General features: G+C 53.2%; 1 protein-coding gene and 1 long non-coding RNA gene across 10 annotated transcripts; both read right to left on the reverse strand.

Annotated features, from left to right (window-relative positions):
* Positions 1–669: 669 nt before the first annotated feature.
* Positions 670–6834, reverse strand: SLC25A39 (solute carrier family 25 member 39). 9 transcript variants are annotated; one of them, XM_074019831.1, is made up of 12 exons: positions 6386–6834; positions 4533–4632; positions 4340–4399; positions 3864–3908; positions 3475–3584; positions 2734–2801; positions 2478–2602; positions 2102–2275; positions 1666–1775; positions 1399–1480; positions 1240–1320; positions 670–1158 (listed from the first exon to the last, which is right to left on the reverse strand). In XM_074019831.1, exons 2-12 carry the CDS (start codon positions 4615–4617, stop codon positions 1043–1045), a joined length of 1056 nt encoding a protein of 351 aa, XP_073875932.1. In that variant the 5' UTR covers positions 4618–4632; positions 6386–6834; the 3' UTR covers positions 670–1042. The 9 variants fall into 9 exon arrangements, with proteins under 9 accessions (XP_073875932.1, XP_005584484.1, XP_005584485.1 ...); XM_005584427.5 differs by having other exon boundaries at positions 3475–3608; XM_005584428.5 differs by lacking the exon at positions 6386–6834 and adding an exon at positions 5783–5899.
* Positions 6835–8478: 1644 nt separating this feature from the next.
* Positions 8479–10075, reverse strand: LOC141408829 (uncharacterized). The gene is made up of 2 exons (XR_012425931.1): positions 9230–10075; positions 8479–8911 (listed from the first exon to the last, which is right to left on the reverse strand). It is a non-coding gene; the product is annotated as an uncharacterized lncRNA (long non-coding RNA).
* Between the last annotated feature and the right edge of the window lie 10795 nt (positions 10076–20870).

Consider the following 20870-nt stretch of genomic DNA (forward strand, 5'->3'; position numbering starts at 1 on the left):
CAGTGCCCTGTGCTGGCCTCAGCAATGGTGCTTTAGCCCAAAGTTGCAGACTCCTCTTAGGCCAGAGCCTGGCAGTTAAGCAGCCCTCACTCCTCTGCTGTCACTTAAGTGTGCCCTTAAGGAGAGATGTTACCATCCCCAATTTTTTTTTTTTTTTTGAGATGGAGTCTCGCTCTGTTGCCAGGCTGGAGTGCAGGGGCGCCATTTCGGCTCACTGCAAACTCCGCTTTCCGGGTTCAAGGGATTCTCCTGCCCCAGCCTTCCGAGTAGCTGGGACTTGACAGGCGCCCGCCACCATGCCCAGCTAACTTCTGTATTTTTAGTAGAGACGAGGTTTCACCGTGTTAGCCAGGATGGTCTTGATCTCTTGCCCTTGTGATCCACCCGCCTTGGCCTCCCAAAGCACTGGGATTACAGGCGTGAGCCACCATGCCCGGCTCCTACCATCCCCTATTCTAACCCTAACGTGGGGGTGGTCCCCAAAGGGACCTCACCATCAGAATATCTACTTGTGGTCCCTCACACTCTAGGTCCTCACCCCGACTGACTCTCACCAAGCTGGAGAGGTCCTCTTTATGGGTGCCACCCTGGGCAGCCAAACCAGCACCAGGGTCCCTCCCAATCCTCCCTCCCAGCCACCCCAGGCCCCAAAAGGACAGGCGCCAGGCAGAAGTTCATCATCTTTACACTTAAGGAATGAACAGGGGTCAGGGAGACTATGCCAGGCTGAGGGTTTCTCGGTTTCCGGAGACAGGCCCAGCTACAGCAAACACAGGGCAACACGAAGGGGGCAGCTGGAAGATTTGGTCTTGAACTTGGGGGGTGGGAAAGTGATGATCCCCACGATTGGAGCAGCAGGAAGAAGTTGCGTCTGAGGAAGGGCTGGGCCGCCCAGAGGGACAGCCCTGCCCTGGAGCTTGTCGCTAGCAGGGAAGGGAAACAAGCCCCCTCCCTCAGTGCTGAGAAAAAGGCACTTGGCTGGGTATCCTCCTGCCCTCTCCCCATCCATGGGAGAGACGGGGTCCTTGCCTCCATGCCCCTTTCAGCTGCCCAGAAGCCGGTCCTGGTTCAGCCTCTGGAAGAAGCTTTTGCCAAACTCGTAGGTGCTGATCATGATGGCGCAGGAGGGGGCAGCCTTGATGATCCGAGGAAGGAAGCCTGCAGTGGAAAGGAGACCTGGGTCAGGGGTCAGGATCGCAGGCCCCGCCCTGCGCCCAACCCCAACACCCACACACTGACCTGCAAAGAGTCCCTTGGTGCCAGACTCGGCGCGGATCCTCCGCAGCAGCAGCCAGGTGGAGCTCACATGCAGGGGGCTCACTGCAAACGCGACGCCAGCTCAGTGAGGCCCCATTCAGGACCCTGCCTGTCCCCTGCTACACCCGTCTGGGCCCTCACCTCTCACAGCCTCCATTGCTCCCAGCGCGACCTGGCGTTGGGTCTTCACCACATCAAAGGGTAGAGTCAGCACTGCAGCCACCTGGTGGGGCGGGCAGGGACAGGGCTCAGCTCCACTTCCAGGACCCCCAGCCCTTCCTCCCAGATGGCTCTTGCGGCTGGGAGGGACAAAGGCCTCATGGGGTCTGCTTCTGGGCATCTCCAAAAACCCTCAGGACCCCCCCAGGGAGACCTCCACTGGCCTCACCTCCAGCCCAGTCCACTCACCGTCCCTGAGATGCCACCAGCCACAAAGCTCATGCCCACAGAAGTCTGGTCCTTCGGCCTGAGTCCATTCAGCCAGCTCTTCACCAGCTCATAGTTGAACCAGTACAGGGCTTGGGGAGGGGGATGCACTGATTAGAGGTGGGGAGGGCAAGGAGGTAGTCCCAGACCTTCCATCTTTCACTGCCACTACTCCCTCCCAGCTGTGAGTGTTCTCTGCTATATGCAGGCTCGGAAGCAGGCTCTCTGTAGGAATTAATCTCCTGACAGCCTGGGCAAATACTCTACCTGCTACACCCATTTCACAGCTGAGAAACCCATGGCTCAGAAAAGCTAAGTAACTTCGTGGTTACTAGTTACAAAGCTGGGAGTTGGCCGTAGACCCTTTGTGTATCACCCCAGGGTTCCCTCATCCACCCCCTACAGCCCAGGTGCCTACCTGAGAAGGGCACATCTCGAAGGGCAGTGGGGCCCCAGCCCAGCCACAGTGAGCGCCAGCCACCCTGAGCCACCGCAGCTCGAACACAGGCACCCAGCTCCCGGTACGACACATGCCGAGCCTGCAGCTTTGTCCGCATAAGCTCCAGGGGGCTGACCACAGTCACGGTGCCCACTGTGCGGGGATTGGGGTGACAGTGTGGAGAAGTCAGGTCACAGGTCTTACATGGCATCATGTAACTCCTGCCCCAGGTCTAGGGACCTAGAACATCCCCCGCACCCCCAGGCTGGCAGAGGTTGGGGCTGGGAGCTGGGACTGACTGGGCTTGGGCAGAGCTGGGGACAGAGGGAGGTCAACGGCCCAAGACTATGCTCACAGCGGGCCAGAGCGCCAGCCACCATGGGTGCGTAGAGGTCAGAGGTCAGGGCTCGACCACATAGGAAGGCCTTGAGTTGGTCGTAGGCAGTGAAGTAGATGGCGGTAGCTGGCACAGTCATCACCCTGGAGATACGGAGAGAGGTTAGCTGGGACTCCCAAACTTTTAAAGCATCACCTGCCCCACCTAGCCATTCAATAGGGCGCAAGGGGTCAGGAGGTACCAGAGAAGAGGGGTGCAGGACCCGGCTACTCACAGGGTGGCGGGGAGGCCGCTCCAGAGGGTCCTGGTGCCCTCATGCCTCACGATCTTCACGAAGGCGTCCTGGCCAAGCAGGCACCAGCCCAGGGGAAGAGGAGGGACACAAGTGAGGTCTGTGATGGGGCTGGCCTAGGCTGGGCCTTTGCCTGACGCCCTCAGCCTCTGCCCACAGCCCTCAAGCCTCCCTGCCTCTACACGTGCAATACCCCAGTTGGGTCCAGGTGGACACCTGGTCACCCTTCAAAAACCTCATGGAGGCCAGGCACAGTGGCTCACACCTATAATCCCAGCCAGCACTTTGGGAGGCCAAGGCGGATAAATCACTTGAGGCAGGAGTTCAAGACCAGCCTGGCCAACGTGGCAAAACCCCGTCTCTACTAAAAATACAAAAATTAGCGTCTACTAAAAATACAAACATTAGCGGCAGGTGCTGATGCACGCCTGTAATCCCAGCTATTTGGGAGGCTGAGGCAGAAGAATCACTTGAACCCAAGAGGTGGAGGTTGCAGTGAGCTGAGATCACGCCACCGCACTCCAGCCTGGGCGACAGAGCCAGACTCCATCTAAAAAGAAAACGACACCTCAAAGAGATACTGCCTTCTCCGGAAGCACTTTCTGACTGAACTGGCTACCTCTGCGTGCCTTGCCCAACCCCTTCTTTCCTGGGGCTGCTGCCCAGCCAGACCCAACTCGTCACAGACACTGGCGAATCCCTATGGACCCAGTTGCTCCTCACCATGGTGCCAGTGAAACGGGTAGGGTCTTGAAACCACGTGGCACAGCGGGCACCATTTGGGCACAGGTACAGGGGCTCCAGGACACCATTGCAGTACAGGAGGCACTTCCCTGTGGATTGGAGAGAGGAGGGCACTGGGGAAAGGCAAGGGACGTTATAATGACAGGACCCTAGAACCTTGCAGGGAGGCAGTGGGCCCCTATCCCTGGAAGGCCAGTAAAGGCCAGGTCCCTGTGTGGATGTTCTGGTGCAGGTCATGGGACTGGCTGGCGGGACCTGGGAGTATACACTAGTCCATGGCTGTGGAGTCCACTGGTGCCCTGGGGACAGGGACAAGGACTCTCTCCCCCTTGCACCCTCCCAGGCTCCCTGTGGCTTGGGGCACTCACATTTGGTATAGGAGAGGCTCCACAGTCTGGAGGAAGGCGTCAGCTCTAAAATACAAGGCAGCCCCTCAAGTCAGGAGAGCCCCCACCCGCCCCAGGGACCCCATCTCTGGAAGATCTTTTTATTTTATTTTTTGAGATACAGTCTTGCTCTGTCGCCCACCCTGGAGCATAGTTGCACAATCTCAGCTCACTGCAACTTCCACCTCCCGGGTTCAAGCGATTCTCCTGCCTTAGCCTCCCGAGTGGCTGGGACTACAGGCGCCCGCCACCAAGCCCAGCTAATTTTTGTAGTTTTAGTAGTGAGGGGGTTTCACCATGTTGGCCAGGCTGGTCTTGAACTCCTGACCTCAGGTGATCCGCCCGCCTCAGCCTCCCAAAGCGCTGGGATTACAGGTGTGAGAAACCACGGCTGGCCTCTGGGAGATCTTTCTTTTGCCCAGGCACCACCCCTCACTAGCTCCAGGTCAGGTACTCACCGCTGGCCATGGAGGGCCGCTGAGACTGCAGACGAACCTTCACCACGTCCAGGGGTGTCACTGGGGGAGGAAGTGGGTCTGAGGGCTCCTTTCAGGACCCCACCCCTAGGACTCCTCCCCCAGGACCACACAGCCTCCAATCTCTGGTCTGCCCCATCCCCACCTGCCCCCACCCCACCTCCCAAGGTCTTACTGAAGAGGGAGGTGACCACAGCCCCAGCGCCTGAGGCCACCATTTGCTGGAGGGAGCTGATACCCCCAAGGTCTTGCTCAGCCATCTTGAAGCTTCAGTCCTGAAAACCAAACCTCAAATGGAGCAAAATTCCAGGGATGGCAGGAAAGGAGGCAGGGCCACTGTGAGACTTTTTCTTTGAGACGGAGTCTCGCTCTGCACACTGTCGCCAGGCTAGAGTGCAGTGGCACCACCTCGGCTCACTGCAACCTCCACACCCACCTCCCACTAACCCCCGTTCATGCTATTCTCTCGCCTCAGCCTCCGAAGTAGCTGGAACTACAAGCTCGCACCACCTCGCCTAGCTAATTTTTGTATTTTTAGTAGAGACGGAGTTTTACCATGTTGGCCAAGATGGTCTCAATCTTCTGACCTCGTGATCCGCCCGCCTAGGCTTCCCCAAGCACTGGAATTACAGGCGGGTGCCACCGCGCCCGGCCCGCTATGAGACTTTAACCCGACCCTTACCCACCGCCCTTGAAACATCAGTTGCCTCAACAACCCTGGCAATGACCTCTAAAGCAGGGACTGTCCGCCCCACTCCGCCGGGGAAAACTAAGGCTTGGGGAGACGAGGTGGCCTGCCCAAGGTCACTCAGGAGTGGCTCCGAAGGAAGCTGGGGTGCCAGACCTATCTCTCGATTGCAATAGGGGCCAGGGCCGTTCCCTCGTCTACCTCGCACGTGTCCACTGCGCACCTCCTACGTGCAGGCGCGGGTTTGGCCCTCGTGGCCCCAAAATCAGAGTACCTGTGTTGCCCCTGCAGCCCCCACTCCAGCACCAAGGCCCCGGGCGGGCACCTGCGAGCCCAAGTTACCGGGCGTGGAGGAACGGCCGGGCACCGCGGGTGACGCGTAAACAGATCTAGTGACCACAAAGGGCCCGTCGCCTCCTCGGGACTGCGGGCTGGGATGCCCGGCCCTCCCCGCACGGCCGAACGGGCCAGACCTGGGGCCCGTAGAAAAAGAGCAGTCTCTGGCCTCCCGCCCCAAAATACAGGCCCGGGGCGCAGCCGAGAGAGCGGGAAGTAGGGACGTAGAGCCAGGATCTCTCCCCGACGCTCGGCTACACTCCCGGCACCGGAGCGCGCAGAGCCGCCAGGTGAGGAGGACCACGCCAGCCCGACGGCCCCAGCACCGGCCCTGGCTCGCACGGCCGCCCGGAGACCCCCGCTTCTGTCTCCGTCCCCAGCCCTGGCCCAGCACCGCCTACCTGGCTCTAGGCTGGTGCTCGTGCGGCTCGGAGCCCAGGGCCGGGCGGGCCCATACCGGCTCCGGCGCCAGTGCGGGGTCCGCGCGCCCTCGCCGAGCACCCGGGCCAACGCCGAAAGAAGCCAAGTGGGCCCCGCCCCCACACCGCTGCGCGAGGCCCCGCCCGACGCGGGCCGACCATCCGCAAACCCGGAGTGTCTCCGGCTCCGCCCACTCGCGTCTCCGCTGTGACCTGCGGCGGTCCCGCCCCCTTGCCGGGGCCGCGCGGGCAGGTTCCAAGCCTGTCTAGCGCTAAGACCTGCAGGCCAACGTCGCGGTCTCCACGTCGCGCTAAAACCTGGCAGCAGCAGGCACTTCCAGCATCTTTTTTTAGACAGCATCTTTTTCAGCCTCGCTCTGTCGCCCAGGCTGGAGGGCAGTGGCGCGATCTTGGCTCACTGCAGCCTCGACCTCCCGAGCTCAAGCGATCCTCCCGCCTCAGCCTCCCGAGTAGCTGGGACAACAAGAGCGCGCCGCCACGCCCGGCTTGTTTGTTATTTTTATTTTTGTCTCCCTAGGTTGCCCAGGCTAGTCTGGAACTCCTGGGCTCAAGCGATCCGCCCACCTCGGTCTCCGAAAGTGCTGGGATTCCAGGCGTGAGTCGCCGCGCCGTCCTTAACAGCGTATTTGCACCAGCCCCGCCCTGGCCGCGCGCGGCACTGGGAGCCCCAGCGCCTTCCGGACGGCGAGGGTGATGCACTGGCCCCCTTCCTCGGGGTCCTCAGGTGCGTGGCGGCGGCAGTGAGAATGAGTTATTCGAGATCGCCGAGAGAACGCACAATAACGGCGAAGTTACTTGCCGGGCTCCCCGCCGAGACTTGAAAACTTCTCGACGACTTCTCTCGCCGGCCTTAGCATCGCCCCCATTTTGCAGGTTACGGAACAGGCCTGCAACTGCAAAACGCTTTGTAAACCACAGGGCCCCGCGCGGGTGTCCGCCGCTGGGTGAGCCGAGCTACAGCCCGGGCCGGGCGGGCTGGGACGAGAGCAGGCCGGGGGAGCCGGGAAAGCCATGGGGAGCCACATCCCACTTCCGCGTGACCTTGAGCAAATCACAACCCCGCCTAAGGCCCAGAATGACTCCCGCGCGGGAAGGGAATGCGCACTGAGGGCGGGAGGACACCGACGTTTTGCTGTTGGTTGCTCTCGTATCGTGATTTCTTCTGAGTCTCAAAACTCTTTGCAGTAGGTTATTGTTGAAATAGATGACCCCAACCCCAAGCCGAGCGCGGTGGCTCACGCCTGTAATCCAGCACTTTAGGAGGCCGAGGCGGGCGGATCACTTGAAGTCAGGAGTTCGAGACCAGTCTGGCCAATATGGTGAAACCCCGTCTCTACTAAAAATACAAAATTAGCCAGGCATGGTGGCGGGCCCCTGTAATCCCAGCTACTCGGGACGCTGAGGCAGGAGAATCGCTTGAACCCGGGAGGCGGAGGTTGCAGTGAGCCAAGATGGCACCACTGCATTCCAGACTGGGCAACAGAGTGAGACTCCGTCTCAGAAAAAAAGGCCGAGCGCGGTGGCTCATGCCTGTAATCCCAGCCTTTTGGGAGGTCGAGGCGGGCGGATCACCAGAGGTCAGGAGTTCGAGAGCAGCCTGACCAACATGGTGAAACCTCGTCTCTACTAAAAATACAAAAAATTAGCTGGGTGTGGTGGCTTATGCTGGTAATCCCAGCTACTCGGGAGGCTGAGGCAGGAGAATCGCTTAAACCCGGGAGGCGGAGGTTGCGGTGAGCCGAGACTGCGCCATTGCACTCCAGCCTGGGCAACAAGAGCGAAACTCCGTCTCAAAAAGAAAAATAAATAGATTACCCCATTTTACAGAGAGTGAAACTGAGGCTCGACGTGAAGAGCCCGAGATTCGAACCGGCCGGTGCTTTTCCCACGGCCCTCACACTGCCTCCTCAGGAGACAGGCGGGCTTAAGTCCAGCACTGCCCTCTCCCATCCCGCTTGTCAGGGAGATACTTTATTTCCCGGGGCAACCCCGTACCCCAGGCTCCACCACCCACCTCGCGTTTAGAACTTTTGCGCCATCGTGCTTATTTGTCCTAACAGAGAAACCAGCACGCGGGGGCGGGGGGAGGAGGCGGTGGGCTAACCTGCGCCTTTAAGAAGGGTAGGCCTTAACTTTGACGTCACCGCCTTCCCCGCCCCTCATTCCCCTACTGGTCGCGTTCGGCGCTGGAGCAGCGCAGTCAGCCGGCGCCTGCCGGGTTAGCACGTGGATGTCGAGGAGCCAACTATCAGCTTTCCCTGAGAGAATGCCTTTGGGCTCCGCCAGAGCTCGGAAACTCCAGCTTGGGAGCAGGGAGAGTGCAATCTGTGGCCTGTAAAGGGGCCGCTGGGCAAAAGGACCCGAGAGAAGGTGTCCTTTCCATTCCCCTCCCACCTCAAGCTGAGTTCAGAAATGACACGAAATAATTTTATCAACTATCATTCAAGGTCGGGCTCACGTCTGTAATCCCAGCACTTTGGGGGGCCGAGGTGGGCAGATCACCTGAGGACAGGAGTTCGAGACCAGCCTGACCAACATGATGAAACCCCGTCTCTACTAAAAATACAAAAATTAGCCGGCCGTGGTGGTGCGCACCTTTACTCTCAGCTAATAGGGAGGCTGAGGCTGCAGAATCGCTTGATCCCGCGAGGTCGAGGCTGCAGTGAGCCGAGGTTGCACCACTGCACTCCAGCCTGGATGACACAGGGAGACTCTGTCTCAAAAAATAATAGGTAGATAGATAGATAAACAAACTATCAGTCAAGGTGAGAACCTACTCTCCACCAACGTTCTTTACAACTTCAACGTTTTGGTTTACAGAACAGGGGAGGAAACTGACGGCTCTTGTGTGTAGTGATTTTACTGGTGTGGAGGAGAACCCAGACTTTCCCTGCACACACTCTCCCGTTTTACAGATGAGAAAAGGGAGGCCCTCAAGGTCACTCAAATAAAAGAGTCAGCATTAGATCCCCCAAAGTGCCTGAGCCAGATGAGCGCCCACCCTTTCCAGTTCTCAGCCCAGATGCTCTGCTCCAGCAGCGCCCTGACCTGGCTTTCCATCTCGCCTGCCTCTTACAAGCGTCTTAAGACCTCTAAGCTGGCCGGGCGCGGTGGCTCAAGCCTGTAATCCCAGCACTTTGGGAGGCCGAGACGGGCGGATCACGAGGTCAGGAGATCGAGACCATCCTGGCTAACACGGTGAAACCCCGTCTCTACTAAAAAATACAAAAAACTAGCCGGGCGAGGTGGCGGCGCCTGTAGTCCCAGCTACTCGGGAGGCTGAGGCAGGAGAATGGCGGGAACCCGGGAGGCGGAGCTTGCAGTGAGCCGAGATCCGGCCACTGCACTCCAGCCTGGGCGGCAGAGCCAGACTCCGTCTCAAAAAAAAAAAAAAAAAAAAAAAAAGACCTCTAAGCTTTAGTTTCCCCATTTACAAAATGAGCTGATGGTGATGATAATGCACCTTCCCTACGGATTATGTAAGGATTGAATGCATTAATAGCTGTGACGTGCTTAGAACCCTGGCCCATGGCAAGCATTCTATGACGACAACTACTGTTGCTGTTACTGTATTGTTATTAATTGCTCTCTAGAACCTGTGGCATGGAAAGTTCCCCAGATTCTGGCCCCACCTCTGCCTCTAATATACAGTCATGGATAATAATATCTCCTTATACCCAGAACGAAGGTCACCAGCGCAAAGTAGTACAGCCAGGAATCAAACCTGGGGACCTCTGAGCGTGTTTCCCCAACAGTACTTTGAGGGCCTTGCACTCCATTTCCGGTTTTCTTTTTGTGATGATCTCAGATAGGATCCTTAGAGATTTGTCAATACACCTGTTTCCTCATCTGAAAATGAAGACCATATCACCTGCCCTCCCTAATGTACAGATTCTTAATATCATGTCTGAAAGCCACATGAAGAGTCAATAAACAGTCCTGTGAGCCCTGCCAGGGGCCCAGAGCCGTGTGGATCACAGTCCTTGCCTTCTGCAGAATGTAAATGCTTTGAAGCTTAGAGAACCATGTGGCCTCATGGGTGTGACCAAAGCAGTGGCCACTGGAGAGGTTATCCATGGGTGATGGGACACCTCTGGACCTCATGAAGTCTCTCCCAAGAATGACTGTGGCAGGTCAGGGTGGAGAAGGAGCCTTGACATGCTCCAGAAGTTCTGGAGGCCTGACTCGACACGCCCACTCACGAGGAGCAAGCCTGGAAGGCTGCAGAGGTGGCCACTGACCTGGCTGACTCAGGCAAGGTTTATGTGTGTATGTGTGTGCGTGTATATATGTATATTTGTGTGTGTATATGTGTGTGTGCACCCAGTGGTCTTTCCAGAGGCAACACGTAGCCCCATGTGGCCGTCTGCAGCTTCCTCGCACAGATGGAAAAGCAGAAACTCTCCCTTTTTACCTGTAAAAGGGGAGAAGAAAGTACCAGCTGCAGAGGTGGTTGTGGAGACCGAGGGACCAGTCCTCACCTGATACCCAAAGGGCCAGTTTATTACAAGGCTGAATTTGTCCAGGGCAAGCCCTGGGACAGGGGCAGTGTCCCATCCAGCTCGCACCTCCAGGGCCTAGGAAGACATCTCTGGGGCTGAAGTGGGACTCAAGGGCTTCACCCATGGATGGGACCACACCAGCACCTCTGAGTCCCGGGCCAGCACTGTCTGTATCTAGAGCAGCCTCCCAAAGCAGGGCCCAGGGCTTCGGAACCTCTGAGGCCCCCGCCCCCTATTGCCCAGCGGAAAAGTCCAAATCCCAGGTCCACAGCTAAATGTAGTCTGATCTTTAATGGATTCTGAGGATGGAAAGGAGTAGGGGAGTGATGGAGGACTTTATTGGAACAAATGGAGAAAATGGAATAAGGTCTGTATGATAGATATTACTTTTTTTTTTTTTTTTGAGACGGAGTCTCTCTCTGTTGCCCAGGCTGGAGTGCAGTGGCCGGATCTCAGCTCACTGCAAGCTCCGCCTCCCGGGTTTACACCATTCTCCTGCCTCAGCCTCCCGAGGAGCTGGGACTACAGGCGCCCGCCACCTCGCCCGGCTAATTTTTTTAATGTTTTTTAGTAGAGACGGGGTTTCACCGTGTTAGGCAGGATGGTCTCGATCTCCTGACCTTGTGATCCACCCGTCTCGGCCTCCCAAAGTGCTGGGATTACAGACTTGAGCCACCGCGCCCGGCCCAACTTTTTTTTTTTTGAGACAAAGTCTTGCTCTGCGCCACCATGCCCGGCTAATTTTTGTTTTTTTTGTTTTTTTGTTTTTGTTTGTTTGTTTAGTAGAGACCAGGTTTCCCATATTGGCCAGGATGGTCTCAAACTCCTGACCTCAGGTGATCCACCCACCTTGGCCTCCCAAAGTGCTGAGATTTCAGGCATGAGCCACCATGCCTGGCCTCCTGGGTTCAAGCAATTCTCTTGTCTCAGCTTCCTGAGTAGCTGGGATTACAGGTATTACCACCATGCCCGGCTAATTTTTGTATTTTCAGTAGAGACGGGGTTTTGCAATGTAGGCCAGGCTGATCTCGAACTACTGACTTCAGGTGATCCACCCAACTCAGCCTCCCAAAGTGCTGAAATTATAGGCGTGAACCACAGCACCTGGCCAATATTACTTTATCAGTGTTAAAATTTCTGGAGTGTAATAATAATACTGTGATTTTGTAGGAGAATGCCCTGTTCTTAGGAAACACATACTGTAGTGTTTAGGGATGAATAAAGTGTTATGATGTCTGTAACTTAGTCTTAAATGGCTCAGCAAAAAAAGAAGCCAGGTCTGGTAGCTCATGCCTGTAAGGGAGGCTGAGGCAGGAGGATCGCTTGAGCCCAGGAGTTTGAGACCAGCCTGGGCAACACAGGGAGACCCTGTCTCTTACCAAAAAAAAAAAATAGCTGGGTGTGGTGGTGTGCATCTGTAGTCTCAGCTACTTGGGAGGCTGAGGTGGGAGGATTGCTTGAGCCCATGAGGTGGAGGCTACAGTGAACAGTGATCCTGCCACTGCACTCCAGCCTGGGTGACAGAGCAAGATCTTATCTCAAAAAACAAACAACAAAAAAAGCCAGTGTAGAAAAATGTTAGCCCCGTCTCTACTAAAAATACAAAAATTAGCCAGGCGTGGTTGCGGGTGCCTATAATCCCAGCTACTCAGGAGGCTGAGGCAGGAGAATCGCTTGAACCCAGGAGGTGGAGGTCGCAGTGAGCTGAGATCACACCACTGCACTCCAGCCTGGGTGACAGAGTGAGACTCCATCTCAAAAAAAAAAAAAAAAAAAAAAAAACCAGAAGAGAGAGAGAGAGATATATATATATATATATGCGTATGTGTGTGTGTGTGCGTGTATATATGTATATTTGTGTGTGTATATGTGTGTGTGTGTGTGTGTGTGTATATATACATAAATAACAGCTGGGATCAGACCAATTTGGGAAAGTCCTCCCCGTCGCCCCCTGCCTCTGTGGCCTGAGAAGGTGGCCTGAAGGTGTCTGGACACCCAAGGCTTTATTGGAGGGCTCTGGGTGTGGTCTGAGGAGGTAGGCCCCTAAAGGGAGAGGGTCCTGGCTAAGACTTTCCAGAATGTCCCCCAGCCTGGGTCCCAGAGCTCTGCTCTGCTGGGGGAGCGTGGATGAATATGGAAGGTAGTTTTAGCCATAGCTACGAAAATTCTAAACGCCCAAACCCTTGACCCAGCCAGGTCACTTCTAAGCGTTTTTCTAGTCATCTACTCGTACAAGTGCGAAATGATGGTACCAGCTTGGACTTCTTCATTGCAGTCTTGTTTGTAACAGCAGAACATCCCGTGAAAGGGAACTGTTAAGTGCATGACTGTATCTCCATGTGACAAATGCACACAGCCTTGAAAGGGGGGCATTCCCTGACCTATCCAGGTGGGGTGGGGGGTGAGGGCTGCAGATCTCTATATCATGTAAAACAATCTCAAAGACAGAGTTAAATTAAACAGCAGGTGCTGAGAGCGTGCCGGATGGTCGTTCCAAACAGCAGCATCACTGCTCCCTAGAGGACATTTTTTTGAAATTTACGAGGCCACTGTCGTTTCTGGTTGTCACAAGACTGGGGCTTCTGGCATTTGATAGATGGCAGGTCAGGGGTGCTAAATGCCCTGTAAGGTGTAGGACAGTCTGACACAATAGGGATTTTCCAACAACAAGAACACATCTCTCAATTTCCCTCTGTCTTTCTGGACAATTACATACAATTACACACACAAGGAATGTTTGCAATTCTCAGACTTTCTGGACAATTACATACAATTACACACATAAGGAATGTTTGCAATTCTCAGACCTGGAAGATGGTTCTGTTTTACCCACATACCCGTGCCTTTTTTTTTTTTTTTTCTTTTGAGACAGGGTCTCTCACTCTGTCACTGGTTGGAGTGCAGTAGCACGATCATGGCTCATTACAGCCTCGACCTCCCCGGCTCAAGCGATCCTCCCACCTCAGCCTCCTGAGTAGCAAACTCCCATGCCTGACTAATTCGTTTGTATTTGTTGTAGAGACAGGGTTTCGCTATGCTGCCCAGGTTGTAACCATTCTTTTGAATACTTACATTCTGCTGTGCATTGAGTTTTCCAGGAATAAAACCACCCCGCAATTATAGGGAAAATTGGGTTTTGTCTTTAAGAACTTTACCAAAGGTCATTTGCCATTTCATTTTTTTGTTTGTTTTGTTTTTTTGAGATGGGGTTTTGCTTTTGTCGCCCAGGCTGGAGTGCAGTGGTACAATCTTGGCTCACTGTAACCTCCGCCTCCTGGATTCAAGCAATTCTCCTGCCTCAGCCTGCCGAGTAGCTGGGATTACAGGCACCTGCCACCACGCCTGTCTAATTTTTGTATTTTTAGTAGAGACAGGGTTTCGTCATGTTGGCCAGGCTGGTCGCAAACTCCCGACCTCAGGTGATCCACCCACCTGGGCCTCCCAAAGTGCTGGGATTACAGGCATGAGCCACCACGCCCAGCCTCATTTACCATTTCAAAATATCAGGTGCTGTCCCTGGTTGGTTGTCTAGTGGTTAGGAAAAAGAAAGACAGTCTCATCCCAGTGGCCACTTGGCCCATGGGGCTGAGTCACCAACCCAACACGCCAGCACCGAGTCTGCATTTCATGTTCTCCATCTCCAGTGATGATGTGTGCATTCATGGTTTTTGTTTTTTGTTTTTTGTTTTTTTTTATTGAGACAGAGTCTCATTCTTTCGCCCAGGCTGGAGTGCAGGGGTGCGATCTTGGCTCACAGCAACTCCTTGTTCTGCGTTCAAACACTTCTCCTGCCCAGCCTCCCGAGTAGCTGGGCCTACAGGCATGCGCCACCATGCCTGGCTAATTTTTGTGTTTTTAGTAGACAGGGTTTCGCCATGTTTGCTGGGCTGGTCTCGAATTCCTGACCTCTAGCGATCTGCCCGCCTCGGCCTCCCAAAGTGCTGAGATTACAGGCGTGAGCCACTGCGCCCAGCCTAAGTGTATGTTCTTTTGTGTGGTCAAGCCTGAGCTTTTGTATACATTTATTATAAATTACTTTCCTTTTATTCTTCCTCTATATGAAAGCCTGAACTTTATGCAGATTTCTAAAACTGTGTGTAGGACAATTATATTACCTATGAATTTCATTTCTGAATCTTAGAGGAGAGCTACAAAACAGGTGTTACCCAAAGCACACCTTGAAGCTGATCTTGCTAAGAACCTTGGCCGGGCGTGATGGCTCACGCCTGTAATCCCAGCACTTTGGGAGGCCGAGGCAGGCGGATCACAAGGTCAGGAGATTGAGACCATCCTGGCTAACATGGTGAAACCCCGTCTCTACTAAAAATACAAAAAATTTGCCGGGCGAGGTGGCGGGCGCGTGTAGTCCCAGCTACTCAGGAGGCTGAGGCAGGAGAATGGTGTGAACCCAGGAGGTGGAGCTTGCAGTGAGCCGAGATCACGCCACTGCACTCCAGCCTGGGTGACAGAGCGAGACTCCGTCTCAAAAAAAAAAAAAGAACCTTGCAGAGGCCAGGTCCAGTGGCTCACACCTGCAATCCCAGCACTTTGGGAGGCCAAGGGAGAAGGATCACTTGAGGTCAGGCGTTCGAGACCAGACTGGCCCATGTGGTGAAACCCAGTATCTACTAAAAATTAAAAAATTAGCCAGGTGTGGTGGTGCACACCTGTGATCCCAGCTAGGGAGGCCAAGGCACGAGAATCATTTGAACCCGGGAGGTGGAGATTGCAGTGAGCTGAGATCCCTCCACTACACTCCAACCTGGATGACAGAGTGAGACACCGTCTCAAAAAAAAAAAAAGAAAAGAAAAAGAAACTTGCAGAGGATCGTAAACTCAGCGGGCACCCTCCAGTCCCATGCAGCATCATCGCTTTCTCGGGGGCTGCAAGTTCTGGCTTCTCAGTGCGACCCAGGCTGTCTGAAGTAAGTTGACCACCAGACCAGCGAGGCCCTGCCATGGCTGAGCCTGGGCCACAGTGTCCCAGAAGGAGGAGGATTTGTCACAGCTACACACAGTTGGCACGTGGGCCAGACCTGTATACATCTCTGTCTTTCTTTCTTCCTTTTTTTTTTTTTTTTTTGGTTTATTGAGCATTTCTCTTTTTTTATTTTTATTTTTAAAATTTTTGCGTGTTTGGGCTGGGCGTGGTGGCTCATACCTGTAACCCCAGCACTTTGGGAGGCCGAAGCAGATGGATCATTTGAGGTCAGGAGTTCAACACCAGCCTAACCAACATGGTGAAACCCCATCTCTACTAAAAATACAAAAAAAAATTAGCTGGGCATGGTGGCACACACCCGTGATCCCAGTTACTCAGGAGGCTGAGGCAGGAGAATCGCTAGGACCCGGGAGGCAGAGGTTGCAGTGAGTCAAGATTGTGCCACTGCACTCCAGCCTGGGTGACAAAGTGAGACTCCATCTCAAAAAAAAAAAAAAAAATTTTTTTTTTTGAGTGTTTGTCGTGAGCCAAATACTGTTGTAGGCCCTGGGACACAGCAGGGAGAAAGCCAAATAAGCCACATAAAGTCCACGCTCATACTATCTAGTGCAGGGGACCCAAACAAATGAGTGAGTAAATTAGACATTTCAGACAGCAAGACATATGTGAGGACAATAAAACAGGGTCACGTGATAGAATGTCTGGGATGGGTTAGAAAAGAGGGCAACTAGGGAGTCCAGGAACACAATAGAGATTAACCCATGGTGAGGGTCAAGGGAGGGTGGAGCAGGCTGGGAGGAGGGGAGGGATTCACGTTAGAGGCTGAGGATGTCACGTGAGCTTACATTGGAAAAATATTGTGGGGCCGGGTGAGGCGGCTCACACCTAGGGAGCTCAACACTTAGGGAGGCCAAGGCAGGAGGATCGCTTGAGCCCAGGAGTTCAAGACCAGCCTGGGCAACAAGTGAGAGCCCCATCTCTACAAAAAATTTAAAATTTAGCCTGATGTGGTGGCACGTGTCTGTAGTCCCAGCTACTCAGGAGGCTGAGGCAAGAGGATCACCTTGAGCCCAGGAGTTTGAGGTTACAGTGAGCTAATTTCGCACCACTGCAGTCCAGCCAGTGACAGAGCAAGACCCTGTCAAAAAAGAAAAAGAAGAAAGAAGAGAAAAGAAAAAGGAAGTAAGGAGAAAGAAGAAAGAAAGATAAAAGAAAGAAAAATGAGTGAGAAAAGAAAGGGAAAGAAAGAAAGAAAGAAAATAAAAGAAATAAAAGATAAGGAAAGAAAAAAATGGAAGGAAGAAAGAGAAAGAAGGAAATAAAATAAAAGGAGTATTGTGGTATGTGGTGGTTACAAACACAGGATCAGGGCCAGACCTGAATTCATTGCAGCTGTGTGACCTCAGGTCACACAGGTTGCCTAACTTCCCTTATTTTTTTTTGGTGACAGGCTGAAGTGTAGTGGCCCGATCTCGGGTCACTGCAACCTCCGCTCCGGGTTTAAGCGATTCTCCTGCCTCAGCCTTCCGAGTAGCTGGGACTACAGGCACCCGCCACCATGCCCAGCTAATTTTTGTGTTTTTAGTAGAGACAGGGTTTCTTCATGTTGGTCAGGCTGGTCTCCAACTCCCGACCTCAGGTGATCTGCCTGCCTCGGCCTCCCAAAGTGTTAGAATTACAGGCATGAGCCAACGTGCCTGGCCTTTTTTTTTTTTTTAACGGTGCCTCACTGTTGCTCAGGCTGGAGTGCAGTGGTATGATCATAGCTCACTGCAGCCTGAATCCCTGAGCTCAAGTGATCCTAGAGCTTCAGCTTCTCAAGTAGCTGGGACTACAGGAGAGTGCCACCTCGCCTGGCTTATATATATATATATATATATATATATATATTTTTTTTTTTTTTTGAGACGGAGTCTTGCTCTGTCACCCAGCCTGGAGTGCAGTGGCACAATCTCCGCTCACTGCAAGCTCTGCTTTCCGGGTTTACTTACGCCATTCTCCTGCCTCAGCCTCCCGAGTAGCTAGGACTACAGGCGCCCGCCATCACGCCCGGCTAATTTTTGTTATTTTTAGTAGAGACGGGGTTTCACCGTGTTAGCCAGGATGGTCTTGACCTCGTGATCTGCCCGCCTCGGCCTCCCAAAGTGCTGGGATTACAGGCGTGAGCTACCGCGCCCGGCCCATATATATATATATATATATATATATATATATATATACCGCGCCCGGCCCATATATATATATATATATATATATATATATATATATATATATATATATATATATTTTTTTTTTTTTTTTTTTTTTTTTTTGAGTCAGGGTCTCTCACTGTGTTGCCCAGGCTGGAGTGCCATGGCATAATCACAGCTCACTGCAGCCTCGATGTCCTGGACTAAAGCGATCCTCCCACCTCAGCCCCCTCCCCCACTCCCCGCCCCAAGTAGTTGGGACCACAGTCATGCACCACCTTGCCCAGCTAATTTTGTTTATTTTTGATAGAGAGGGAGTGTCAGTATGTTGCCCATGCTGGTCTCAAACTCCTGGGCTCATGTGATCCTCCTGCGTCCACCTCCCAAAGTGCCAGGATTATACCACAGTGCCCAGCCTTAGTTATTTCACTGTAAGACGGGAATAATAATTGTACCTACCTCAAAGGATTGTGTTAAAGATGGAAGAGCCTAATACAGAACCTGGCACAATATAAATCTCAATAAACAGTAACAGGACCTACCTTTTAAAAACACTGAAATCAAGTATGCCAGCTATCATCCTAGCAGAAGAGATTGAATTAAAGTCCCCTGATATGTATTTGAGTACAGGTTTCTCTGCTAATTCAGAGAATTAGGGGAACTTGTCTCCATCTTGGGTCTCAGTTTCTTCATCTTTAAAATAGAAGGCTGGGTGGGGTGGCTCACGCCGGTAATCCCAGCACTTTGGGAGGCCGAGGTGGGCAAATCACCTGAGGCCAGGAGTTCGAGACCAGCCTGATCAACATGGTGAAACCTCGTCTCTACTAAAAATGCAAAAATTAGCCAGGTGTGGTGGCGGGCATCTGTAATCCCAGCTACTTGGGAGGCTGAGGCACGAGAATCGCTTGAACCTGAGAGGCAGAGGTTGCAGTGAGCTGAGACCACACCACTGCACTCAAACCTGGGTGACACAGCGAGACTCTGTCTCAAAAATAAATAAATAACCAAATAAAAATAAAAAATAAAATGGAAAGGATAGTACTCCTGGCCCCACTTCCTTCCTAGGGCTGCCGAGGTTTAAGCTGAGAGATGAGGTGTGGTGACAGTGCATGACAGGGAAAGTGGGCCTGGGGTGGGCCGCTCCTTCTCCCTTCCTGTCCTCCGTACAGCTGACTTCTCTCTGCCCTTCTGTGGGTTCTGGAGATTACTCTGAGCCAACCTCTCTGAGCTCTCTGGGTGGGGCAGCTTCCTCACCTAGGCCCTGGCCTATTGCTTCAGAGACAGGTCCCCACTGGGTTAACAAGAGGAACCCCTTTGATGTCCTAAAAATAATTCCTCTGTTTTTAATGTGCCAGTTTACAAGATTTCTTCACATCCATCATCCCATGTGAACCTCACATGACTGTGTGGAGGGCGTGCAGGGGTTATTTTACAGATGAGGAAACCGAGTATTGGAGGAGTTGAGTAATCCATCCAAGTCAGTTGGAGCAGATATGTCCTGACTCGCAGGGGGCCCACCTGGAGAAAGGCCAGGGGCACTCAGGTGGGCTGGGAGGACTGGAAGGGAGGATCAGGGCCGCGAGCTGAGCTGGCATCGGCATCCAGTGGAGCTGGTGAGGTGGGCAAAACTCTGGGCTCTGATTGATTTGCACTCAGACACCAACACCACTGCATCCTAGCTAATGACTGGATAAGACTTTAGCATCTCATATGCCTGTGAATAGAGATCACTCTCCAGAGTGTTACAGGAACTGTGCATTTGAAACACAGGCCTGATTCTTGCCATCTCTCCTCCTCCTCCCAGCTCTCACAACCAGAGTCAACAGTACCCGCCTGTCCTTCCACTGCCGCCACCCAAACTGTCTATCTGCTGCCCTTGACAACAGCTGGGCTCCAACTCCTACAGTCCCCAAGCAGTTCAGGGACCACTCAGAGGTGAAACAACTCCAACCATCTCAACCTCAGCAAAAGGAAAAGGGTGGTGAAGGGTACTCCGCACACCCACAGGGACACAGGACACTGGCCAGACCACCAAGTGGGGCCTGGCTCCCCGTGGGCCTTCCTGACCTGGTAGCCATCCCTCCCAGGGGAAGGACACAGTGTTCTCAGATGTGGGCCCAGGGGCTGTGTCATGGAGGAGCTGGGAAGGGTTTAGAGGACCTGGGTTTCTGTCTTTGGTTTGGTTGGGTTTTTTTTCTTTCCACTCTAGTAAGATCAAATTTTATATCATTGATTTTGTAAAGCTTAATTGGAAAACGAATTTCTCTGTGTTGAATAAGTGCAATTTGCTGGTCAAAATTCATTCAAACATAGGAGTGAGAGAGGAGGAAGTGACTGTTTATTAAGAAACTGTGATGTGCCAGGCACTCCACAAGATGTTTTGCTCATTCAGGCCTCCTGAGCACCCTGAGAGACAGGCATTCCAATGAGCCCATTTTACAGATGAGGGCATTTAGGGTCAGAAAAATAAGCCAAAGTCACTCAGCTGGCAGGAGGCCACGCTGGAATCCAAGCTCAGCAGGCAGTGAAGAGGCCCGTCTGCTCTGCTCCCAGCCCGTCTGCTAGGCTTGCAGAAAAGCCCTGATTCTTGTCCTCTGGCACCTGCCACCTGCCTGTCTGGGATGGGAAAGGTGAGAGGACAAGGGTGCTGCTTTTTGTTATAATTTGATTAAAATGCATTGTAGCCGGGCGCAGTGGCTCATGCCTGTGATCCCAGCACTTTGGGAGGCTGAGGCAGGTAGATTGCTTGAGCTCAAGAGTTTGAGACCTGCTTGGGCAACATAGTGAAACACTGTCTCTACCAAATATACAAAAAATTAGCCGGGCGTGGTGGTGTGCACCTGTGGTCCCAGCTACTCAGGAAGCTGAGGCAGGGGGATTGCTTGAACCTGGAAAGTGGAGGTTGCAATGAGCTGAGATTCGCCACTGCACTCCTGCCTGGGTGAGCAAGACCATGTCTCAAAAAAAAAAAAAAAAAAAATTTGCATATGACACTTTGTTAAAACAGTCATTGAGGCTGGGTGCCATGGCTCATGCTTGTAATCCCAGCATTTTAGGAGGATCACTTGAGCCCAGGAGTTCAAGACCAGCTTAGGCAATACAGCCAGACCCCGTCTCTACCAAAAAATAAAATAAAATTAGTCAGACACGGTGGTGTGCACCTGTAGTCCCAGCTACTCCGGGGACTTAAGTGGGAGGATCAATTGAACTCAGGAGTTCAAGGCTGCAGTGAGCCACGATCATACCACTGTACTCCAACCTAGGTGACCGAGTAAGACCCTGTCTCTAAAAAGCAAGCAAACAAACAAACAAACAAACAACAGTTACTGAGTGAAAACCAAAACAGGGAAGTGGTGTATCCACTGTCACTGGGCAAGTTCATGGCTTATGTTGGGACAGGAACATGGGTCTCCTGA

Source organism: Macaca fascicularis, chromosome 16 (genome assembly GCF_037993035.2).
Source record: "Macaca fascicularis isolate 582-1 chromosome 16, T2T-MFA8v1.1".
Classification (NCBI taxonomy): Eukaryota; Metazoa; Chordata; class Mammalia; order Primates; family Cercopithecidae; genus Macaca; species Macaca fascicularis.